A 19,584-nucleotide genomic window follows, 5' to 3' on the forward strand; every position below is an offset into this window, starting at 1 on the left:
GTCTAAAAATTTAGAATATACTTAAATTAACTAACCAGTGTCTAGGATCTCTGATCACTTATTAAATCATGTAAAACAAAAAAACAAACTGTAAAATATTTGCTTATAGAATAAGCATCCAAAATTGAACTGTCCAGGAACCCTGGTTTTCCCTCAAGTAAACCTACAAATTTTTACAATTGCAAATTTTGAATTAAAACTACTAGTTATTGAAAAAAAAAATTCTTGGAATTATAGGAAGAACTTTTCCCATGAGATCAGTGACTATTTGCTGCTAATCCAAAGGCAGCACCAATAAATATGTCTTGGCAAAAAGTAGACATTTATCTCCAGTTTGCCTAGAAAATAGAGCTCTCAAATTCTTCTGACCAAACTCCAATCCTTATATTACTGAAAAGAAAAACAATTTTTTAAAGGAAAAACCTGCATAAAACATATTTTTAATTAAAAAATTTAAGTCTCTATAATCATCTTAAATTCTTCAAATTATCAATTAAAGATTGATAGCGTAGATTACTACGCTAAAGAAATAGGTTGAAATGTTAGAAAATTAGGATAATTTGGTAAAGATAATATAAATTAAATCTAACATTTACTCAAGCTTTCAACCAGTCATTTTCCTTAGAAGTGGCTTAGAAACTTAAAAATTGGGGATGCCTGGGTGGCTCAGCAGTTTAGCACCTGCCTTCCACCAGGGTATGACCCTGGGGTCCTGGGATCAAGTCCCACATCGGGCTTCCTACATGGAGCCTGCTTCTCCCTCTGCCTATGTCTCTGCCTCTCTGTGTCTCTCATGAATAAATTAAATCTTTTTTTAAAAAAAAGATTTTTTTTTTTTTTTTTTAAAAAGAAACTTGGGGATCCCTGGGTGGCTCAGTGGTTTGGTGCCTGCCTTTGGCCCAGGGTGTGATCTTGGAGACCCGGGATCGAGTCCCACGTCGGGGTCCCGGCATGGGGCCTGCTTCTGCCTGTGTCTCTGCCTCTCTCTCTTTCTCTCTCTGTGTCTATCATGAATAAATCTTAAAAAAAAAAGAAAGAAAGAAACTTAAAAAATGAATTAGTTTTCTATACTCTAGACTTTTAATTTTGAAGATTACTTAAAAATATAAAATAACAAATTCTATTATAATAGTTCTCATTCCAATAAGAGCCTGTATTTTAACTATAGTCAAGGAAACTCAGAAATACAGCTCCTGTAACAACAAAAAGAATATTACCATAATAAGAATGGGACTACAGCTTGTATGCAGCAATCTTTGGAATAAATATGTTTAAGAATGAAGTACTGGCCTTTGGTCGTGAGAATAGTGAATATGAATAATCTTGAAAACTAATTCTGAAATCCTTTGCCATCAGGCCAAGAAATCAAATAAAAGTGGCAACTGCTTCTCAGCAACATGTATGTCTGACTGCTTCACATGAAAATGAGAGACATTCAGAATTCAGTAAGATCTCAAAAGGGCAAGCACAAAGATCTCTGGCTAAGTTTTCACTGCTTTCTATACAATGCTTAAAAATATTGCCTTGTAAAATCAGAATTTAAAGAAAACATTCCAAATGGCCTTCGTTGTTCCACATAGTATCAATGCTGTTCCACACAAACATATTTCAGATATGTTAACAGATATCTTTAAAATATAGTTAAGGGATACTTTTGTGATGTGTACTGACACATCATAAAAGGGATCTTTTGTGACAAGGGTTGGGAAGGTCAGAGTCAATACTCATAATCTTCTCCAGACCTTCAACCAATTGATGGGTCCTACTAACAAAGTCAGAGTTCTAAATATTTCTTAAAATCTTAAGAACACGGGCAGCCCGGGTGGCTCGGCGGTTTGGCGCCGCCTTCAGCCCTGGCGTAGTCCTGGAGACTCGGGATCGAGTCCCACGTCGGGCTCCATGCATGGGGCCTGCTTCTCCCTCTGCCTGTGTCTCTGCATCTCTGCCTCTCTCTCTCTCTCTGGAATAAATAAATATAAATCTTAAAAAAAAAATCTTAAGAACAAAAAAAAATCTTAACAAAAAATATATCAAAGACATAATTTCTCTCCCTTTTCTTAAATAATATTCAAAGAGACACATTCATTGCTTGCTAGCATTTGAAACAGGTATTTGAATAAATATCAAAAGAAAATTATTTTCCCAGATGTAAAGATTCTTTGCACATTATCCAAGAAAGGCCAACCATCTGGAAAAAGATTTTTAGCAAACTCACTTTCAATTGGCTTTTATATCATTTGTGCCATGATCAAAATAGTTTTGCAGCTCAGCATTTCCAGTGACAAATTCATGAGTAAATCTACTCATTACATAAGGAAAATGGTGTTCCTATTTATATTCAATCTGAATTTAAACCAATAGATTATCCACAAGTCCATCACACAGTGATAGCTTCTGCTGTGTTCTTGGAAATATTGACAAGTTAATTGCCTTAATTGCTAGAAAATAAAGCTGAGAAACAAGAGCATCCATTCTACATTCAAATGGCTTTAATATACTTAGAGTGTAAACCCACATTTCAACACAATTTTAAGTCCCCAAAAATATTGTCTCTAGAGGTGACAGGTGCCTCTATATTCACTACATATATAGATAAAACAAGCCAAAAGTATATTGCCAAGATAATTAAATGTGCCAACAAGAAGAGACACAGAGAGAAGGCATCTTATACTTAAGCACCCTGCCCTATCAGACGACTTAGCAGTACTGCAGTGATGTAAGCTATGCATCTTATCACAAAGGAACATCACTACCACCACTATATCTGGAATCTAGGACCTAGATTGTTCATCAACTTTTTACTAGTAGTCACAACTAAAGAGCAGTAACAGCATAAAAATCCTTTTATCATTTCATACTAGCAACATCCCGCATTAAAAGAAAGTACCCTAAAACTTTCACACTATCATGAGAATTTCTCAGGCCTGCTTTAAATCTTAACGCTGATGTAACCAAAATAACCATCATCAGTTACCACAGACATCATACCAAAACCAACAACAACAAAACGACCCTCAGGACAGATGTTTACTGTCTCCAACAAATGCTCCAGAATTTACCAAGAATGTAATCTACCTAATGACTACCACCATAGAGCAAACTGCTACATTGGCCAACTTCTGGTTTATATAAATTATTATGCAATGAATAAACAATAAGCACCATCTATTCAATGTTTACAGTGTACCATGCATGAGCTATAATTACTTTATAAACATTATTTTACATAATCGTCTACTTTCAGATTAGCCCCCTTTTATAGATGAAGAAACTGAGGCTCAGCCTGCCCAAAGACTCAGCCAGGAAGCAGGCAAATCCAAGCTTGGCTGGCTCCCAAGCCCATGCATCCTCTATTCATTGAACCACACTGATTTCTATCCTTCTAGCCTGCCTGGGTTCAGCCTGCAAGTCCAAATCACATGGGAGGTAAGCAAAGGGCCATACTTTTCATAACTCACAATATGGCAATACTGTAGATATCAAACACCCTATTACGGTCTTACATTTTAAAAATTAGAACAAAGGAAAAGGAACTATAGACAAATTTTCTCATTTCTAAAGGTGACACCATCACTTAACAAAATGAGGATCCATCCACCATCACTAGGAGTAAACAAGTCACAGCTTATGAAAATTTAAAAACGTGTTTCCTCTAGAAATGAATTTCATCATATCACCTTGATAAACCTTGAAATTGATTATAAACTAACTTATCTTAGTATTCTAGGGTTTGTATTTTCTCCTGGTAGGTTTGGACACATCCAAAAGTAGACTTCAAAGGTGTGATCCAGATTAGAAAATCTAGAGCTTCCAAATGATACATCCAACCCGCAAATGTTCATGCAAGAAGGTGGTTCCAACTCAATATGGGTAAAGTCAAATTCACAAACTCTCCAATTTCACTTTAAACAAATGACTTAACTAGAGCTTGATTCTTTACCTTAGTTCTGCTCACCTATTAAGTTATAAGATAGCAAAAGAAACAATATTCCAGAACCTCAAATTAAAGGTTTTTGAGATAAACTGAACAGACTTTCCAAGTAGGAAGTAAACCCTTTCCTTGAAGCAAAACAAGCCCTTAAGGCAAAACTGACTAGAGTTAGCACTGACTGCCTTATAATGGTTAAAGACACTAACCACTGTGGCCAAATAAATCATATTGCCTTAAATCTGCCACTTAGCAGGTGTGTTTTGGCATGTTACTCAATTTGAGCCTGTTTCCACAAATGTAAAACAGGAAGAATCCTTACTCCAGCAAGGTTATTATAAAGATTACTTTACACATGTTTAAAAGTGATGGCAAGAAGCAATTAACTGGTTGTAACTATTATTTTATTATCAAATAAAGTCGTTGGGGAAAGCTAGAACAACCCACCCAGTTTTACAAGTGCCATTCATGGTCTTCCAAGATTATCATATAATCCACCATTCCAAATTTGGCCCCTCATTCCACAATTCAGAACTGAAGTAACCATTTATTAAATACAATCACCTGAGAACATCTAAGTGGCCTTCATGTGCTTGTTCTTAAACACGGCAGTCCAAATATAAAAAAGGATAGTGAAGATTTTGCCCAAGACTGTGTTATAAACTAGCTAAGCAAGCCTGATCTGCAACCTTATCTGAGTTTCGGATTCATCATCCATAACATGAGACTTCACCTAAATGGCCTCTACAGTATCTACTCTAAAACGTTCTAGTTCAATAATAAGCTTCCTAAACAAAAAATAAAAGCAGGCTATCACCATTTGGCAATTCACTTCACTACTCAGAAAAATTTTATTTCCTTAACTGGAAAAAAAAAAAATTACAGATGTCATTGCAAATTAACATATTGTTCTTTCCCATAAAAAGCTAAATACTATTTTACTATCATTAGATGATTGAAGTCTATATTCTCAACCCTCAAGGTAGTTCTTCAGCTCTCTGGGCCATTCATGTAGCTGCTCATCACTTCTCCATCACTAAAATGGTAGAATACTTACCTTCATCTCAAAAGTGACAAACGAATGTGTGAAAAACACTGTGTAGTTATGATCCCACCAAATTACCTCCAAGAGAGTGGGCATAAGAATTAAGCCTGAAACATTCCCGATCAACATGGGATAATTATAATCTCTTCATGAACTCAAGAATCATAAACACGTTATGTGTTCTGTGATTTGCACATTTTGGGGGAAGGCTATTTAAATTATGGGTTTAAACAAGTTGCCATTTCCTGCTTAGCACATAAAATATTGGACGTAAGGACAGATCTCCCTAGATGATAGAGCCAACTGTTTGCTGAAAAGATAAACTAATAATTTCTTCTCAAAAGTTGTCATCTAAATGTCTTCTTTTTTTTTCTTGCTAGGAAAAAAAAAAGACTTGTTATTACCCAACTGTTTCGGCTTTTGTCACTAAAGAGAAACAGTTGATTCTAGAATAGTCCAACGTCTGGTGATCCAAAGAGTACTTGTTGGATTCCTATCCAACACTCAATGAAACAATTCAATATATTGACTTCAAAAAAGCTAAAATTTGCATATGAGCAAATATATTTTGATCCAACAAATGAAGATCACATTCTTCTGGATTAGCAACAAATATTTCACTGATCTCAGTTCTTCAACACAGAGCTCAAGGACTCATCCAGTGATACATCCCCAAAAGTAAAAACGCAGAATTTTCTGGGAGAAGGATCTCCGTATTATCAAGGAATGAGTTAGCAGTGACCTCAGTGGCACCTAAAGGATACTTACGAATTTGTATGCAGATATTCAAAGGTTAGCTGAGCTCGATTGAGACTGCTGTAATTTGTGAAAGCCATGAGTGCAGTGAGGTCTCCAGTCCTTTACCCCCTAACTGGGAAATAAAACCTTACGGTGTAATAGATTTTCCAGGATTCCTTCCAGTAAAGGTTTGGTAAGTCTGTGCTTCTGACGGTTAAAGAAGGTTTCCTAGTACCTATCCAAAACACATTCAAAGAGATGTCTAAAACTACAATTGATTCCTCCTTTTTTTAATCTTCTCAATATTTATGATGCAATATTCTGGGGGAAAAAACTATGTTATAAATCTGTAGTCTTAAAGTGCTTTAGCATTAAGTTGCGATAGTTCAAGGAGTCGAATGTGGATGGTCTTGGAGTAGACGGTATTGGGAGTTGAAGATTTATGACTGCTCCATCTTCACAAGTTCTTCAAGCTTTCTTTGTTCCTCTAAATTTCTGATCAGAAAATTTAGCAATCCGGAAATTTACCAACTTCGGTCATAAAACTGGACAGTCACCCATTTCTTCACCAATGAGCCCAGGATTCTTAAACAGGCCCCAGGCTGAGGACTACGAAGTCGATGGAGTACATACGGCGTTAGTTCCGGCTTCACCACCTCCCAACTGAAAGGTCTAAGCGCTGATGGCGATTTCTGTTTCCAAAGCCCAGAACCAATCTAGCTTGTGGTCCCGTCCCAATCTCCTCAGGGTAGTGGGCTGGTCAAATTACCTCACACTGACCCACAAAGACGCCTCAGAATTGACCCGCCCAAATCACCTGACGTGGGCAGCGCCCCTCCCCCACTTCCCTCAGACAGAGGCCTCTGGCTGCCGGGCCCTTGCCGGGCCTCGGTACCGAGGCTGCCTCCTCCTCTCTGAGAGGAGTTAGTCCCAGCTTTCAAGGCTCGAGTCGAGGGCAGTGTGGCGAGCGCACCACCCGACCGGGCGTTGCCCGGTGCTCAAAGCTGCCTTTGTCCCTCCCCACGGAATTGGAACCCAACAACCGCAGCGCGCTCTTGGAACCATGTGCTGCCTCCGCCTCCGCCGCTGCCGCCGCCGCCGCGAGACAAGCCGCCCACGCGCCGCGCTGGATGAGATGATGACAGGACTCAGCACCACGATATTCGGCGTTTAGGGCTGCTCTGCCGCCGCTGCCGCAGCCGCCACGGCCACCTCGGGCACCGCTTTGTCTCCGCTAGTGCACACAACCCGGGCCGCCTCGCGCACTCCCCGACGCCCCAAGCCCCCGAGGCCTCCGCGGCGCACTCAGCCAATCACGGAGCCGCAGCTCTTCCCGCCCCCGCCCTGATGCGACGCCTCCTGATTGGCGGGAAGCGGGTCTCCACGTGACCGGATCTTGTTAGCCGGGCCCGCCCCTGTCACGTGAGAGCGCGCGCCTCTCTTCCTGCTTTCATGACCCTCTCCGCCATTTAAAGAAACAGTACCGGGGGCGGGCCGAGCGACGCAGCCGGGACGGTAGCTGCGGCGCGGACCGGAGGAGCCATCTTGTCTCGTCGCCGGGGAGTCAGGCCCCTAACTCGAAGAAGCCCTGGCGCGCCCTCCCCCCCTCCCCGGTCTGGTAGGGCGAAGGAGCGGGCGCGCGGTCGATCGAGCGATCGGTTGGCGGCTCTTTCTCCTGCTCTGGCATCCAGCTCTTGGGGCGCAGGCCCGGCCGCCGCGGCGCGCGCCCGGTGGCCGTTGGCGCTCGCGCCGCGTCTTTCTTCTCGTACGCAGAACTCGGGCGGCGGCCTATGCGTTTGCGATTCGACGAGGAGTCGTCCGGGTGGTCGGCGGCGGCGGGCAGCTGCTCCGCCCCGCTCCCGGGGAGGCGGCGGCGGCGGCGGGATTTGGCGCGGCCGGGGAGGCGGGGGTGGCCGGGGCTGGCCTGGAGGCCTGGCGCCACCCTTCGGGGCCTGCAAGGACCCAGTTGGGGGGGCAAGAGGGCGCCGGGGGATGGTTGGTGGTGGGCTTTCTACTTTGCCTTTTTCTCCTTATGCCCCCTTAGTGAGGGGCGGGAGCTCTGGCGGCAGCTCCGGGGTGGGGAGACAAGCCCCGGAGTCGGAAGAGCTGGGTTTGCTTCCGGGCCTAGCCACCAGCTGGCCGAGTGACCTTAGGCAAATCACTCAGTAATTTGTCGGCGCCTCAGTTTCCTCCTCTGCCTATCAATGTTTGTGGGGTTGAAAGCGCTTTGTAAAGTATAAAGCGTCGGTATGTACGTAAGGGATGATTATTGTTTGTAACGGGGTTTTTTTGAGTTGTAAGAAAAGTTAGCAATTGCCCAGTTCTTGGATTTTGAACCTGGGAACCTTGGATTGAAGTTGGAGATCCCCCTAAACTCCTTGGAATTGTATGCAGAAATAGTGGGAGTGTGCATTTTTGGGGAATGAGGATCCATCGCCAGCAAGTTTTCAAAGGGGGCTGTGACCCAGAAGAGTTAAAAACTATGATTCTTTTATGCCACAGGGAGGAAACTGAGGCCTAGATGTCATTTGGGACCCTTCACAACCGATTTGAAGCCCCTGTTTGAATCCCTGGGATATGTGAGCTGTTTCTATGCATAATGGATAGTTGGGGTAACAACACTCCACTGCTTGGCTTCTATTCTGAGTCCTTTCCTTTTACCATGGGGTGCCTGAAGGGTGGCTGACACGTTGGTATGGCTCAATGGCACCCAATATAAAGCAGCTAAAACTAGAAATGGGTGTGTTCTCTACTATTAAGAAGCCTGTAGAATCTTTGGGCCAGCAATTCTTGGTTTTCTGCTGCTTATACTGGTACCTGACTACCTTCCTCTTTCATTGACAATTTTCCACAACCATGGTTGCCATCCATTACTCCTCAATATTCTATATCCTTAGTCTGTGCGGTTGGTAGTGAGCAGGCTTATTTTTAAATGGTGCTGCCGAGTCCAGCTAATTAATGGTGCAGGTGGATTTTTAGCAAGCTGGCTCACTTGGAACAGACTAAATCAGGCATGGAATTCCTGAAGATGTTTGGGGGTTTATGTTTCTTAATGGAAGGTTAACATTCTCTGGAAAGTTTTGTCATGACTTCTGCTGAACTGCAAAATCAGTAGATTTGGAAGTGTTTCAATGCTTAACTGTTTCCTGGCCTGCTTTGTATTCTATTTGCTTGAAAGTGTGTCACTAAGATGGCCAAAATGCTTCTTTGTTAATTGTCAGCTGCTTTTATCAAATTCCAGGCCATTGTCCAGCAAACACTATAGAAATGTTTGAACAGTTGGATTTCAAACATTTTCATTTTGTGGGGTGGTGCTTACCAGTGGTACAGCTCTAAGCAAGTGAACATAAACACATGTAAGTGTATTTTGTCTGGTTAGGCGTTTACCTGTTTTGCTATTCCATACAAATGTCTGAGAAAATCAATTGACTATTCCTTTTACATAAAGGGGAGAGACAAATGATCTCACTTCCAGAGAAATGACTGTTTTGGAGAAAAACGTGTTGGTCTTTTAGCTCTTTTGTTATTATCTGGATGTACCTCAAAAGAATCTTAAGACTGTGGTGATCTTATAAGATGCTTTCCTCCAGAAAAAGGAGGGGGAAAAAAACAACTGGAACTCAAAGCTTGAAATTCTGTGACAAAACGTGAGATGTCCAGGATAGGAGGCCGAAAAGGTTTCACTACGGTGTTCTGCACTAGCTGGAGCAGATGCTCTTCTGTGTAGCCATGACATGGACTCCAGATTTCCAGATTTTCAAGAACTGCACCTGCCACTTGAAGAGCTTGTCAGGATGTGACAGGAACTCTGGAGCTGAATATTTTTGTTTTTGAATTTGGGGGCTGTTGACCTTGCTTCAAGAAGAGACAACGACCGAGCAAGCACTGCCACCAGCACTATTACTGGGAATTCGAAGACCTGAGTTTCTGCCAGACCTTCAGTGCAAACTCTAGCAACACTCCATCAAAAGTGAACTACGGTACTTGATATTTTCCAAAATGCCTCACTCTTTACTTACCTACCATCTCTGCACTTTCCGTTCTTGCTCTCTACTTTGGGATGTGTTCCTCTGATTCTTCACTTGTCAAAATGCTGCCATTTCCTCAATATCTACGTCACATGTTCTCTACTTCATGCATCTCTTTAGCTTTATTTTTTCTTAAGTTGTATATTAAATAATATTTACATTATTTTATATTAAGTTGTTTACCTTTTAGCTACCTTTGCATAGCATACCTCGTAAAGTCCCTGGCAAGCATTTGCTTTTTCCAGATAGCAAGTGCCTTGAAAGCAAAGGCTTTGTCTTAGGGATCTTTGCCCACCTGTACTGCTACATGTGATGAAGCATTTTGTAGAAAGAATTAGAGAGCAGGCCATCAAAATAGATTTTCCGTAAGATGTTTGGTAATCTAAGTACTCTTGATTAGGAAAAAGATCACTATTATGGGCCATATTTCTTTCTGTGTTTCATGATTTTTTGTTTTTGTTTTTTGATTCTAAATTTAAAAGATTTAGGGAGCCCTCAGATGTAAAGAAAAACTGATATATTATATAGGGTATTAACAGAAGGGTGCGAATACCAGGGTCTTATTCCCTGGGTATCTTATTCTTTCCCATACAAGATGGAATCTTCTTAAAATGAAAGTTAAAGACAACTTTTAAAAGTATGAGGTGGTAGGATAATTTGAAGAAAGCATTGGAAAAGTAAGAAAGACCAGGTCTCCTTCGATGTTTGTATATAAATTTAAATTCAGTTCTTCATGTGCTGCCCATTGAGCTACTTCTTTCTCCCCCTTCAGGCACTGCTCAGCAGGCTGAATACAAATTACTCCCCCAAATTATGAGACTTAAGGGCAATTCCTGTTTGTTGCTACTCTGAGATGGTTTGTTCTCGAGTCAGGAAGCAGTCCCTGCCAGAGAACTCTTTGTTCTTATCATCACCAATTGTTAATCAGAAAGCTTTTTTTAATTCTGCATTTATCATTTGTCAGCTTCTTAGCTAGTCCTATCAAGAGTAGTACCCATCAGGCAGCTGATAGCTGATAGCACACTCACTCCAGTGTTAGAATCCTGTGTTTCTAATTCCATGCATTTGTTATCTTACCTGTTTTGTTCCTGTCCCTTCCAGTCCTGTGCCTCCTGATTGCTGAGTATTCATCTGGACCTTCTGACCACCTTCCTTGTACTATTCCATCAGCCTACAGATCTGGTACCTGGATTTTTGCCCTTGGTGATTCCTTCACCTTACTGCTGAAGAAGACACCATTCCAGTGGACCACTGTGATCCAGGAGGCATTCAACCATCATGATGTGGCCTTCACCTCCACTCCTGTTCCACTCAGATTCAGAACAGCCCTTTATAGTGAAGTCAAACTGTTTAAGCCAAGTAGCTGAAACTATATTGTCGCAACAAAGGCCCAATTTTTTCCTCGAGTGTGCATTTCATTTTTTCAGTTAAGGCCTTCAGAGACATGGTAAATTTGGACCAGGGGATTTTTAGTTATCAACACTGAAGAATGACAACATCTTGTCAAGAATGGCATTGGACCATACCCCACAATCTCAAATGATTGAAATTAATGAAGTGTCTAGGATCCTATCCAGGTCACTGGACCCTATTCTTTGTCCACTTCAAGTCTATAGTAGCCTACTGAATAGAAAGCAGATATTCTGACCAGCAGATATTGGGATTAAAACAAAGGCACAGTGAACTCACAGCATCTTTGGGATTACTCAGGAACCAGAACTTTTCACACAAATGTAAGAAATTCTACCAAGGAATCCCTTTACCTAACAGCATCTCACAAAGCTCCAATCAGATTCCAGAAAAGACCTCTTGATATATCCAGGTAGAACCTATAATGGTAATCCCTTATGTTTATTTAGCACTTTATAGTTTCAAAGCACTTTTACATTAATCTCAATTATCAAAATAACACAGTAAATTATAATCCCTTTTTGCAAATGAGGAAATGGAAATATAAAAGGTTATCCAAGGTGACACACCTATAAAGTGGTAGAGCTCAGGCCTTCTGACTCCCAGTCCAGTTCTCTCCATGAAATTAACTTAGCCTCCACTTTACCTGCATTGTTAATATGGTTGGAGATTGGTAACCCTGGAAAAGTTTCCAACTTCCTGATATGGTGCTCTCAGGATGTTTTAAGTGTAATCTTACGATGGCTGCACCTAGACCAGAATTCCATGGCAATAACTCTAAGGTTTAAGAACAGACTCTCCATAGTGGTAGACTATCTAGTCAACATGGCACACGTTCATCTGACAGTAAAACTATGTAACATGAAACACAAAGCTACTCTTAGTTGTTCCCATGGTCTTCCAAATGGGCTAATTAATTGGAGATCCCTATTCATGTTTTGTTCTCTTTTTTTTTTTTTCCCCTAAGTCTTGTTAATAATTCCTAGACACCAAGATCTTATTATCTATGGTCCTCTGCCCTCAGACATTTACTTAATAGTTCTACTACATTTTTTTAGAGCAGGGCTGTTCATATATGTATGCATGTGTATATTTGATGCATACATATAATCTATATACATAGAGCTTCCGGAGTCCTGTAAGGTGGTAAAATATGTGTTCCCTCCCCTGATTCAATATAGTGTATTAAAGGCTCTAAGAAGGCTTGCAAACAGGGAGCCTCATTGAGCTGTTTAGCCCAGTATGTCCTAAGTTTAATCAAACACAATGTTATTTTTGCAGCATTCCTTTAAATGGAATGAGGGAAACTGCTTTAGAGCAGTATAGCCAGTGGTTCCTGATTGCCCTGGAGGCCCAGGAATAAACAGCATCTTTGAAGCCCTTCCCCCCTCCCTTTTTGTACTTTGTCAATAACTGCTTGAATTGGTATGTTTTAATTATCTAAGAGTCCTATATCTTGATCGTATTACCTCTATTTGTTAAAGGAACTGCTAGAAAATTTGTGGGAATATATGGGAAGGGAATGGGGAAAAGTTAATGTCCCCCAAGTTGGATGGATTCCATGACATTTAACAATATACTTGTCTGTCCTTAGAATTGTGCTGTAAACCTAGCCCAAAGGTATTGAATCTCACTTAAGTGGGTGAGATTGGGAAGGGAAGGGAGGAGAAGAAGAATGGAGAAAAGGGGGACGGGGGATGAGAAGGAAATATTTTCTTAGAATTTGAATTGTGGCCCATTGAGATCTTAGCAGTACTTGAAAATAAGTCATCTAGCCATGGACTTGGGATAATATTTGCAAAGAAATGAATGCATTTTGCAGATGTATGCTGACAGCAAAAACTCTAGTACTATTGTCACTTAAAGCCAATTAGACTGTTATTTGATAGTCACAAACCCAATTTGAGGCCATCAATTTATAGCACACTTGAATGTTATAACTTCATCATTCTGTAATGTGGCCCATATTAGGGAAAGAATGACTAGGAAAACACCTTCTTGGCTTACCACAGCCTTTGCTCACAGTTTCTGGTTTCTGTGACCTATTTTTTGTATTTCAGCATTTTGTGAACAACTTATTCTTAGATCATTGGTTTTCCAAAGGCTTTGTGACCATGAAGCCCTTTGGAAGAAAACTATGTGGAAGCCCAGAGTAAAAGAGAAGCTGCTGTAGATGAAGCAGGAGTGGGGGGCCTGAAACCTGCCACAAGCATCTTCCTTTATCACCATGGTGACCCCTAAGGAGACTTCTTTACAACACCTAGAATTCTTCAGAACACTGTTTGAAAACCACTGCCCTAGACAACATGTGCAACCTGAATGGCATTCTGATCTGTACCTCTACCAACCAAGTCCATGTTCAGTTGATGCTACTCATCCTTAGGAATACTTACTGTGGGCAAAGTCAGAAAAGTACAAGAAGATGGGCATATCTTTGCCCCCTCAGAGTAGTCATGTGGGCTGAAAGTGGTATCAAATGGACTAGATCAACAGCCCTGTACCCCCAGATGGATATCAAGTCAGTGATTCCTGGGATTCAATATAGTCAGAGAGCAATTCATACGTACTCTACACTGACATACCCCCTTACCCAACTTCTTTCACAAACACCAGATGCTCTAGTGGTACTTGAAATAAATAACTCTGAAGTCTTGATCCTCTTTGGATACCTGAATCACCAGGTATTGAAGCTGGTACTAAAGTTGATGATGCCTCATTGAGGCCATGTTAGACCAACTTGTATACGTTGGACCTCCCATCATCAGCCATGGTACTCTACTTCGTGTGCAAGGGATAACCATTAACAATGAAAGTAGAACTGAAATACTGGTAACATTACCTAGGGGTAATGGTTATTCATCTTATTCTCAAAACTCCAAGTCACTATGACTCAACCAGGGGCAGTTACACTGCTCCTTGGTTATTTTTCAGTTTAACTGCTGTTTTCCAAGATAAATGAGCTAACAACCTTAAAAAAAATAAAATTTTCTCCATCATTGGCACATCTCCAAAATTACGAATACTCTTCGCTAACTACATGTAACACCTGATCCACAAGAGACTATTTTTGGATATCCTCTCTCCTGTATATGATGTTAAATGTGATGCTTTGGAAAATTTTCTTCTAACCAATGAGAGGTACTCTTATGATGGATCTTTTGATGTCTGGTACCATCAACTACCAGGCGTTAGGGATATTTGGAGGTAGACCTTTTGACCAAGCCATGGTAGTTTGCTTGCTGGGCATCTCAAGTTGTGTATCATCTACCTTTTTGCTGGAAATGTAGACTGACTTGAAAATCTACAAAGCCTGCAGCTAAGATTTTAGACTCCCGAGCTTCCTGCAGCTTCTTCCTAATATTACAAGACCACAGTGTCTTGTCCTTGTGGATGTTTTAATGGAGTTTCATCTGTCTCAATACTGTTGTTTTACACTGATTCAGAGTGGCTGACTTCATTCCTTGCTATGAGATACTCTCAGGCATTAAGACAACTTAATCTGTTTCTGCAGGATGGATTCAATTCATGAACTCCCAGACAGATCATGTCAGACAAGTAGACTTCGATTTTTGTCATGAGAAAAATCTCAGTCCTTCACTTCACAGTCTACTTAAGGGCCAGCTATCCTCAACTATAATGAATGCACTGGTTAAATGTTGGGAATGATTTCTTTGTATCTTTGTCTCTTATTCTCTAGACTAACCCGGATTATGTGACTTTGTCTACAAATCATCAAACAAGGCCTGTGCATCCTCAACTAATAAAAATCTAACGACTAGCTTGCTTGTATATACAACTATTGTTAATAAGAAGTTATCTACAAACTCCATTTTCTACTACCTTCAAAATGTCAGCTCAATTTTTTTTTTCTGTACTTTACAGAAAAAGATACGGATCTACACTGCCAGTCATTCCGTTTAATCCTGTCAAACACAGTCAAAATGAGGGATTTAAGGTGAGGATCATCTGTTCGAGAGTCTAATATACACTGTATATAAAAATTGATGGTTGAAAATAAAGCCTAAAACTCAAATCTAGGGCTTTACCTATCTCCCTGCCTCAGATCTCAATCTAAGTCTTTCGGCAGCACTATCCAACCAACCTAAGGCCTTTTTTATAAGCTGATTCTCAGAGACGGGCCGTTTCAGAAGATGGAGACTTGATTACCAAAGAGAGTAGGGCCAACCTTCATGAACCTGGCTCTCCCAACCTTGTCATTCCCAGATGTAGCATAGACTCAACAGAACCTCAAGTCTGAATTGAGAATATATCCTTCTACTGAGCTGAAAGTTCTTGGGCAGATACATATGAAAATGAAAGCTGTATACGTGACTGATGAAAATGGTATCCAGAGGAAACCCTAAGGAATGACCCTGGAGTACTCAGGGTAAAAACTAATTTACAGAGCATTGATATCAATCTGCCCATTCTTCCAGATAACATCCTGGCTATTGGTGTGGCTAGCCCTGGTGAAGGTAACCTATTTGTCTGTTTTATGTAACCCAGCCCTGTCTGCCATTTTTGAAAATTTGCGATCAGACTGGCTGTGCTTGAGAAAACTACAACTGGTATCAGCCTTACACTCATTTCCACCCAGGAGTTTTGAATTGAAGCAACCTGCACCTCACCCCCACCCATTCCCCTGGACTTAAATGTTCACAACTGGAAGGACCATGCTATATACTACTTGACCAGCAGCTCTTTTTAAGTGCAGAGTAAGTCTCTACATATATATATTTGATCATTTTCAGCATCTGAGACCTTATACTAGATCTGAAGGACTACAGCAGATTGAAAGCACTGTCCATTCCTCTCTTCTGCAGTAATACAGAGATGACAGAAATGTACCAGTTCACCTTGACAAACAGCTAAAAAGAACACAAGAAAAGGTTTCCACTTAACTTAAACTTACCACTGACTTCAGCAGCCTCAGGACTATTTGCCAATGGGAGGCTTGTTCTGCTTTGTGTCAGCAAGATGGTTGGGCTCTCAGATTCAAGGCCACCGAGTTTACTTCTGTTGAAATGCTATTGCATCATCCAAAGTACTCTATTGGACATGATTATTCCCTTCAAATGGATTACAGGCTTCCTGAGTACAGGACAGACTTACTCCTCATGATGTTTTCTTCAAAATACTCTTATTATCAAGAAAGTAACAATGCCAGCTGTTACTGAACAGAGACTAAGCGAATTTTTCAGTATCTGGTCTTACCATTGACGTCAGTTGTTTTTGATTGACCAGCATCCATTGCACTCTTTATAACAACTCTGATGTTTCTTGGAACCACTTTTCCTTATTTCCAGTTCACATGGTTCAGACAGTCTGGCCTAACTTTAAGCTTCTTGGGTGTACATGTAATTCAGACCTGATCAATCAGCATAGTCCCATCTCTTTCACCATAGTGATTGGTTCTGGAATGGTTTGATTCAAATTGGTCCAGTGATACTCAGCCATAAGAGTTTTACTGAACTGTGGAGGAGAAGCTCCGAAGCTATCTTTACTGAGGTTGCTTGGCTTTGTAGTATGAAAGCTCTAACCAACAGGGCCCACCATATTAAATGAGCCAGAAAATGAAGCCAGTGCCGAGGAAAGCAGAGCCAAATGATGGAGAGACTTGAGTCCTGATGACAATGTTTGTGCCCCTGGATCCAACCGTGCCTGAAGCTAGTATATCCCTATGGACTTTTCAGTTATGTGAGCCAATAAATACCCTTTTTTGCTTTAAGTTACTTTGAGTTGGGTTTCTATTGCTTAATATTGAGTCAGTCCTGACTAGTATACTGTCTACCAATATCAAAGCTTAACAGATTCAAGTATTTATTAAACTGGAGGTCATGGCCACACTGAACTTACTTTTCAAACCAGAAGACAGAGTGAAACAGGAAGTGACAATGTTTAAGTTACTACAGACACATAAAAATTACATAGTAGAAAAATACAGAAGAAAACCTAAGTGTTTATTGGTAAAGGATTGGTTAAATAACACATTTCAGCCATGTAAGAAAATCTATATGGCTATTAAAATTAATAAACTACCTTTATTCTGTACGGACATGGAAAATGGCCATGATAATATTAAGTGCAACAAACTATTAATAGAAAAATGTATAGTATGAACTCACTTAAAAATTTGTGTTTATGATGCATAGAAAAGTCAACTAATGGCTTTCTTCAAATAGTGTAGTTTACATGAGACTTTCAACTTTATATGTTTCTGTATTGAATATTTTACACTACTCACATTACTTTTAAACTTTATTTAAAAATAAAGGATTTTAAAAATTAAATTTAGTACTTATTGTTTGACTTTGGCAGGTTACTTACCACTGAGCTTATTTTGTCAAGTAATTTTAAATACCCATCTTTATGTTAGTTAATATTTAGATAAATATATTCATCATCCATTACTGAAGCTGACAAGGTTGTTGTGTACCTTCTTTGAGAAACTCAGCTCAGTGTTTCTTAATTTTTCAAGCATATCTCTTTAAATATCTGAGTTGTTTTGGATGACCAGAATATCATAGTATCAGTGTTCACTACAGATTACTGCAGTGTTCACAGTAGCTAGTAAAAGGGAAAAACATTTTCCTTGAAATCCTTGAGTATTTTGATCTCATAGTCCAGTTCAGTAGTGATCTTCCCCCCTCACCCCTGCACCCACTTTAGGTGACACTTCTCATTTTCTTCCTGCCTTTCTGGCTGTTGCTCCATTGTAGATAGTCTTCTCCCCACCGTTTAAATATTAAGTGTAATGGCTATCCATTGATTTTTGCCTCCTGAGTCATTTCCCCTTTCTTTTAATGATAGATCCCCACATTTTCTTTGGAATGCTATTCCTTTCCATTCTGTGGTTTTAGTGAAACTATAGATTACAATATTACAGCCTCATACCCCCCTGGTTGATCATGTGATCCAAGGCTTGTCCAATCAAAATTCCCTTCTCACCAGGATTTTAGTCTTAACAGAGGTGACACAATCAGGAGCTGATTCATTCTAATGATAGTGTCCCAAGAAAACTATCAGAGTTGGTGCAAGGATATCCCCCCTGCCCCCATAGTGCCCTGGCTGTTTTTGTCAAGGCCTAGTTATCCAAATTTTCCTTTGATTCTATAGACTACCATACATCCTTGAAGTATGATCCCTTTTCATTTGTCAGCCAAAGCAAATTTCTTTTGCTTACAGCCGAATGACTAATAACAAATTGATACCAGAGAGTTAAATGGGCTTCAGACTCTCAGGAACATGGAAGATCTGGAATTGAATCTGAATCAAAGGCAGCAAAAAACTTTCCCTATATTCCCAGAGTAGGGGAAATGAGCAATTTATATTGGCAAAGGAGCCAATAAAGGTACTTCCCCCTTGTCAATTAGAAGCATATGCCTGTTGAAGGCAAAATTTAGATAACCAGGTAGCTGTTGACAATTTGAAATGGATGAGGAAGCCATTCTACTGGCAGTATCTTCTCACTAACATCTACAGGTGTGTGTTAGTGATGGTTAAATATGCTAGTGGATGTGTAAATTACAGATTTCAAGGTTTGGTTTAAGAACTCAAGGATAGTATCACCCAGAAGTTTTAGGTTTGACAGTGGATGTGATAAGTGGAAATTACTTTTTTAAATTATCTTCTTAGGGAGAAGAATCCATTTTCTACAGTGTGTTGAATTGGAAGCATTTATAAAATTACTCCTGTTGAAGAATGCATGTCCTGGGCAGCCAAGGAATAGAACATAGTGGACAGCTGCATTTACCTAACCAGTGTCTTTTCCCTCTCCTTTAAGAATAGCACCTCACCTTCCCTTTGGGAAGCAGCCTATCTCCCATACTACCCAAACATAATATGTAAATAGCATTTGAGTTCATGTTACTGAGGTATCCTCAGTTGCCCAGATTCTTGATTTTCTTGAATGTTAAGCTTCTCAAAAATTTTTTGTGAACTGCCTTATATCCTTCCTGTACATTACATTGGCTGTGCAGGCTGTTACATAGGTCTGAAAAAGATATCCCTTTACACTATGCGCAGAGGCCTAGTAGCCAGGGTCAATTTTTGTAATTTTTGTTACTTACAGTCAGAGAAACCCAACTGAATCAGTGTTGCTCCTCTGTCTTAGGCCTTCTTTTTTTTTTTTTTTTTTTTTTTTTTTTTTTTTTTTTTTTTTTATTTATGATAGTCATACAGAGAGAGAGAGAGAGGCAGAGACACAGGCAGAGGGAGAAGCAGGCTCCATGCACCGGGAGCCCGATGTGGGATTCGATCCTGGGTCTCCAGGATCGCGCCCTGGGCCAAAGGCAGGCGCCAAACCGCTGCGCCACCCAGGGTTCCCATGTCTTAGGCCTTCTTGAACTATTCTGCAGAATCTCCCCCATTCCCATGGCTTTGGTTTCCAACTATATGTTGATAACTTCCAGATTCCTATTTTTAGTCCAGATATA

At 40.5% G+C, this 19,584-nt stretch overlaps 1 protein-coding gene and 1 long non-coding RNA gene across 6 annotated transcripts in view; one reads left to right on the plus strand and one right to left on the minus strand.

Moving 5' to 3' along the window:
* The window catches only part of MORC2 (MORC family CW-type zinc finger 2), a 41,631-nt gene extending 34,671 nt beyond the window's left edge, over window positions 1–6,960 (minus strand). For all 5 annotated transcript variants that reach the window (XM_038575668.1, XM_038575666.1, XM_038575667.1 and 2 more), the window contains exon 1: window positions 5,742–6,960. In XM_038575668.1, the coding sequence (XP_038431596.1) occupies window positions 5,742–5,809 (68 nt within the window). In that variant the 5' untranslated portion in view covers window positions 5,810–6,960. The remainder of the gene's footprint in view (window positions 1–5,741) is intronic.
* Window positions 6,961–7,604: 644 nt separating this feature from the next.
* Window positions 7,605–18,799, plus strand: LOC102153843. Its single transcript, XR_005379387.1, has 4 exons — window positions 7,605–9,691; window positions 10,841–11,561; window positions 13,210–15,104; window positions 18,785–18,799. It is a non-coding gene; the product is annotated as an uncharacterized LOC102153843 (long non-coding RNA).
* The last annotated feature ends 785 nt before the right edge of the window (window positions 18,800–19,584 follow it).

This window comes from Canis lupus, chromosome 26, assembly GCF_011100685.1.
Source record: "Canis lupus familiaris isolate Mischka breed German Shepherd chromosome 26, alternate assembly UU_Cfam_GSD_1.0, whole genome shotgun sequence".
In the NCBI taxonomy this organism is placed as follows: Eukaryota; Metazoa; Chordata; class Mammalia; order Carnivora; family Canidae; genus Canis; species Canis lupus.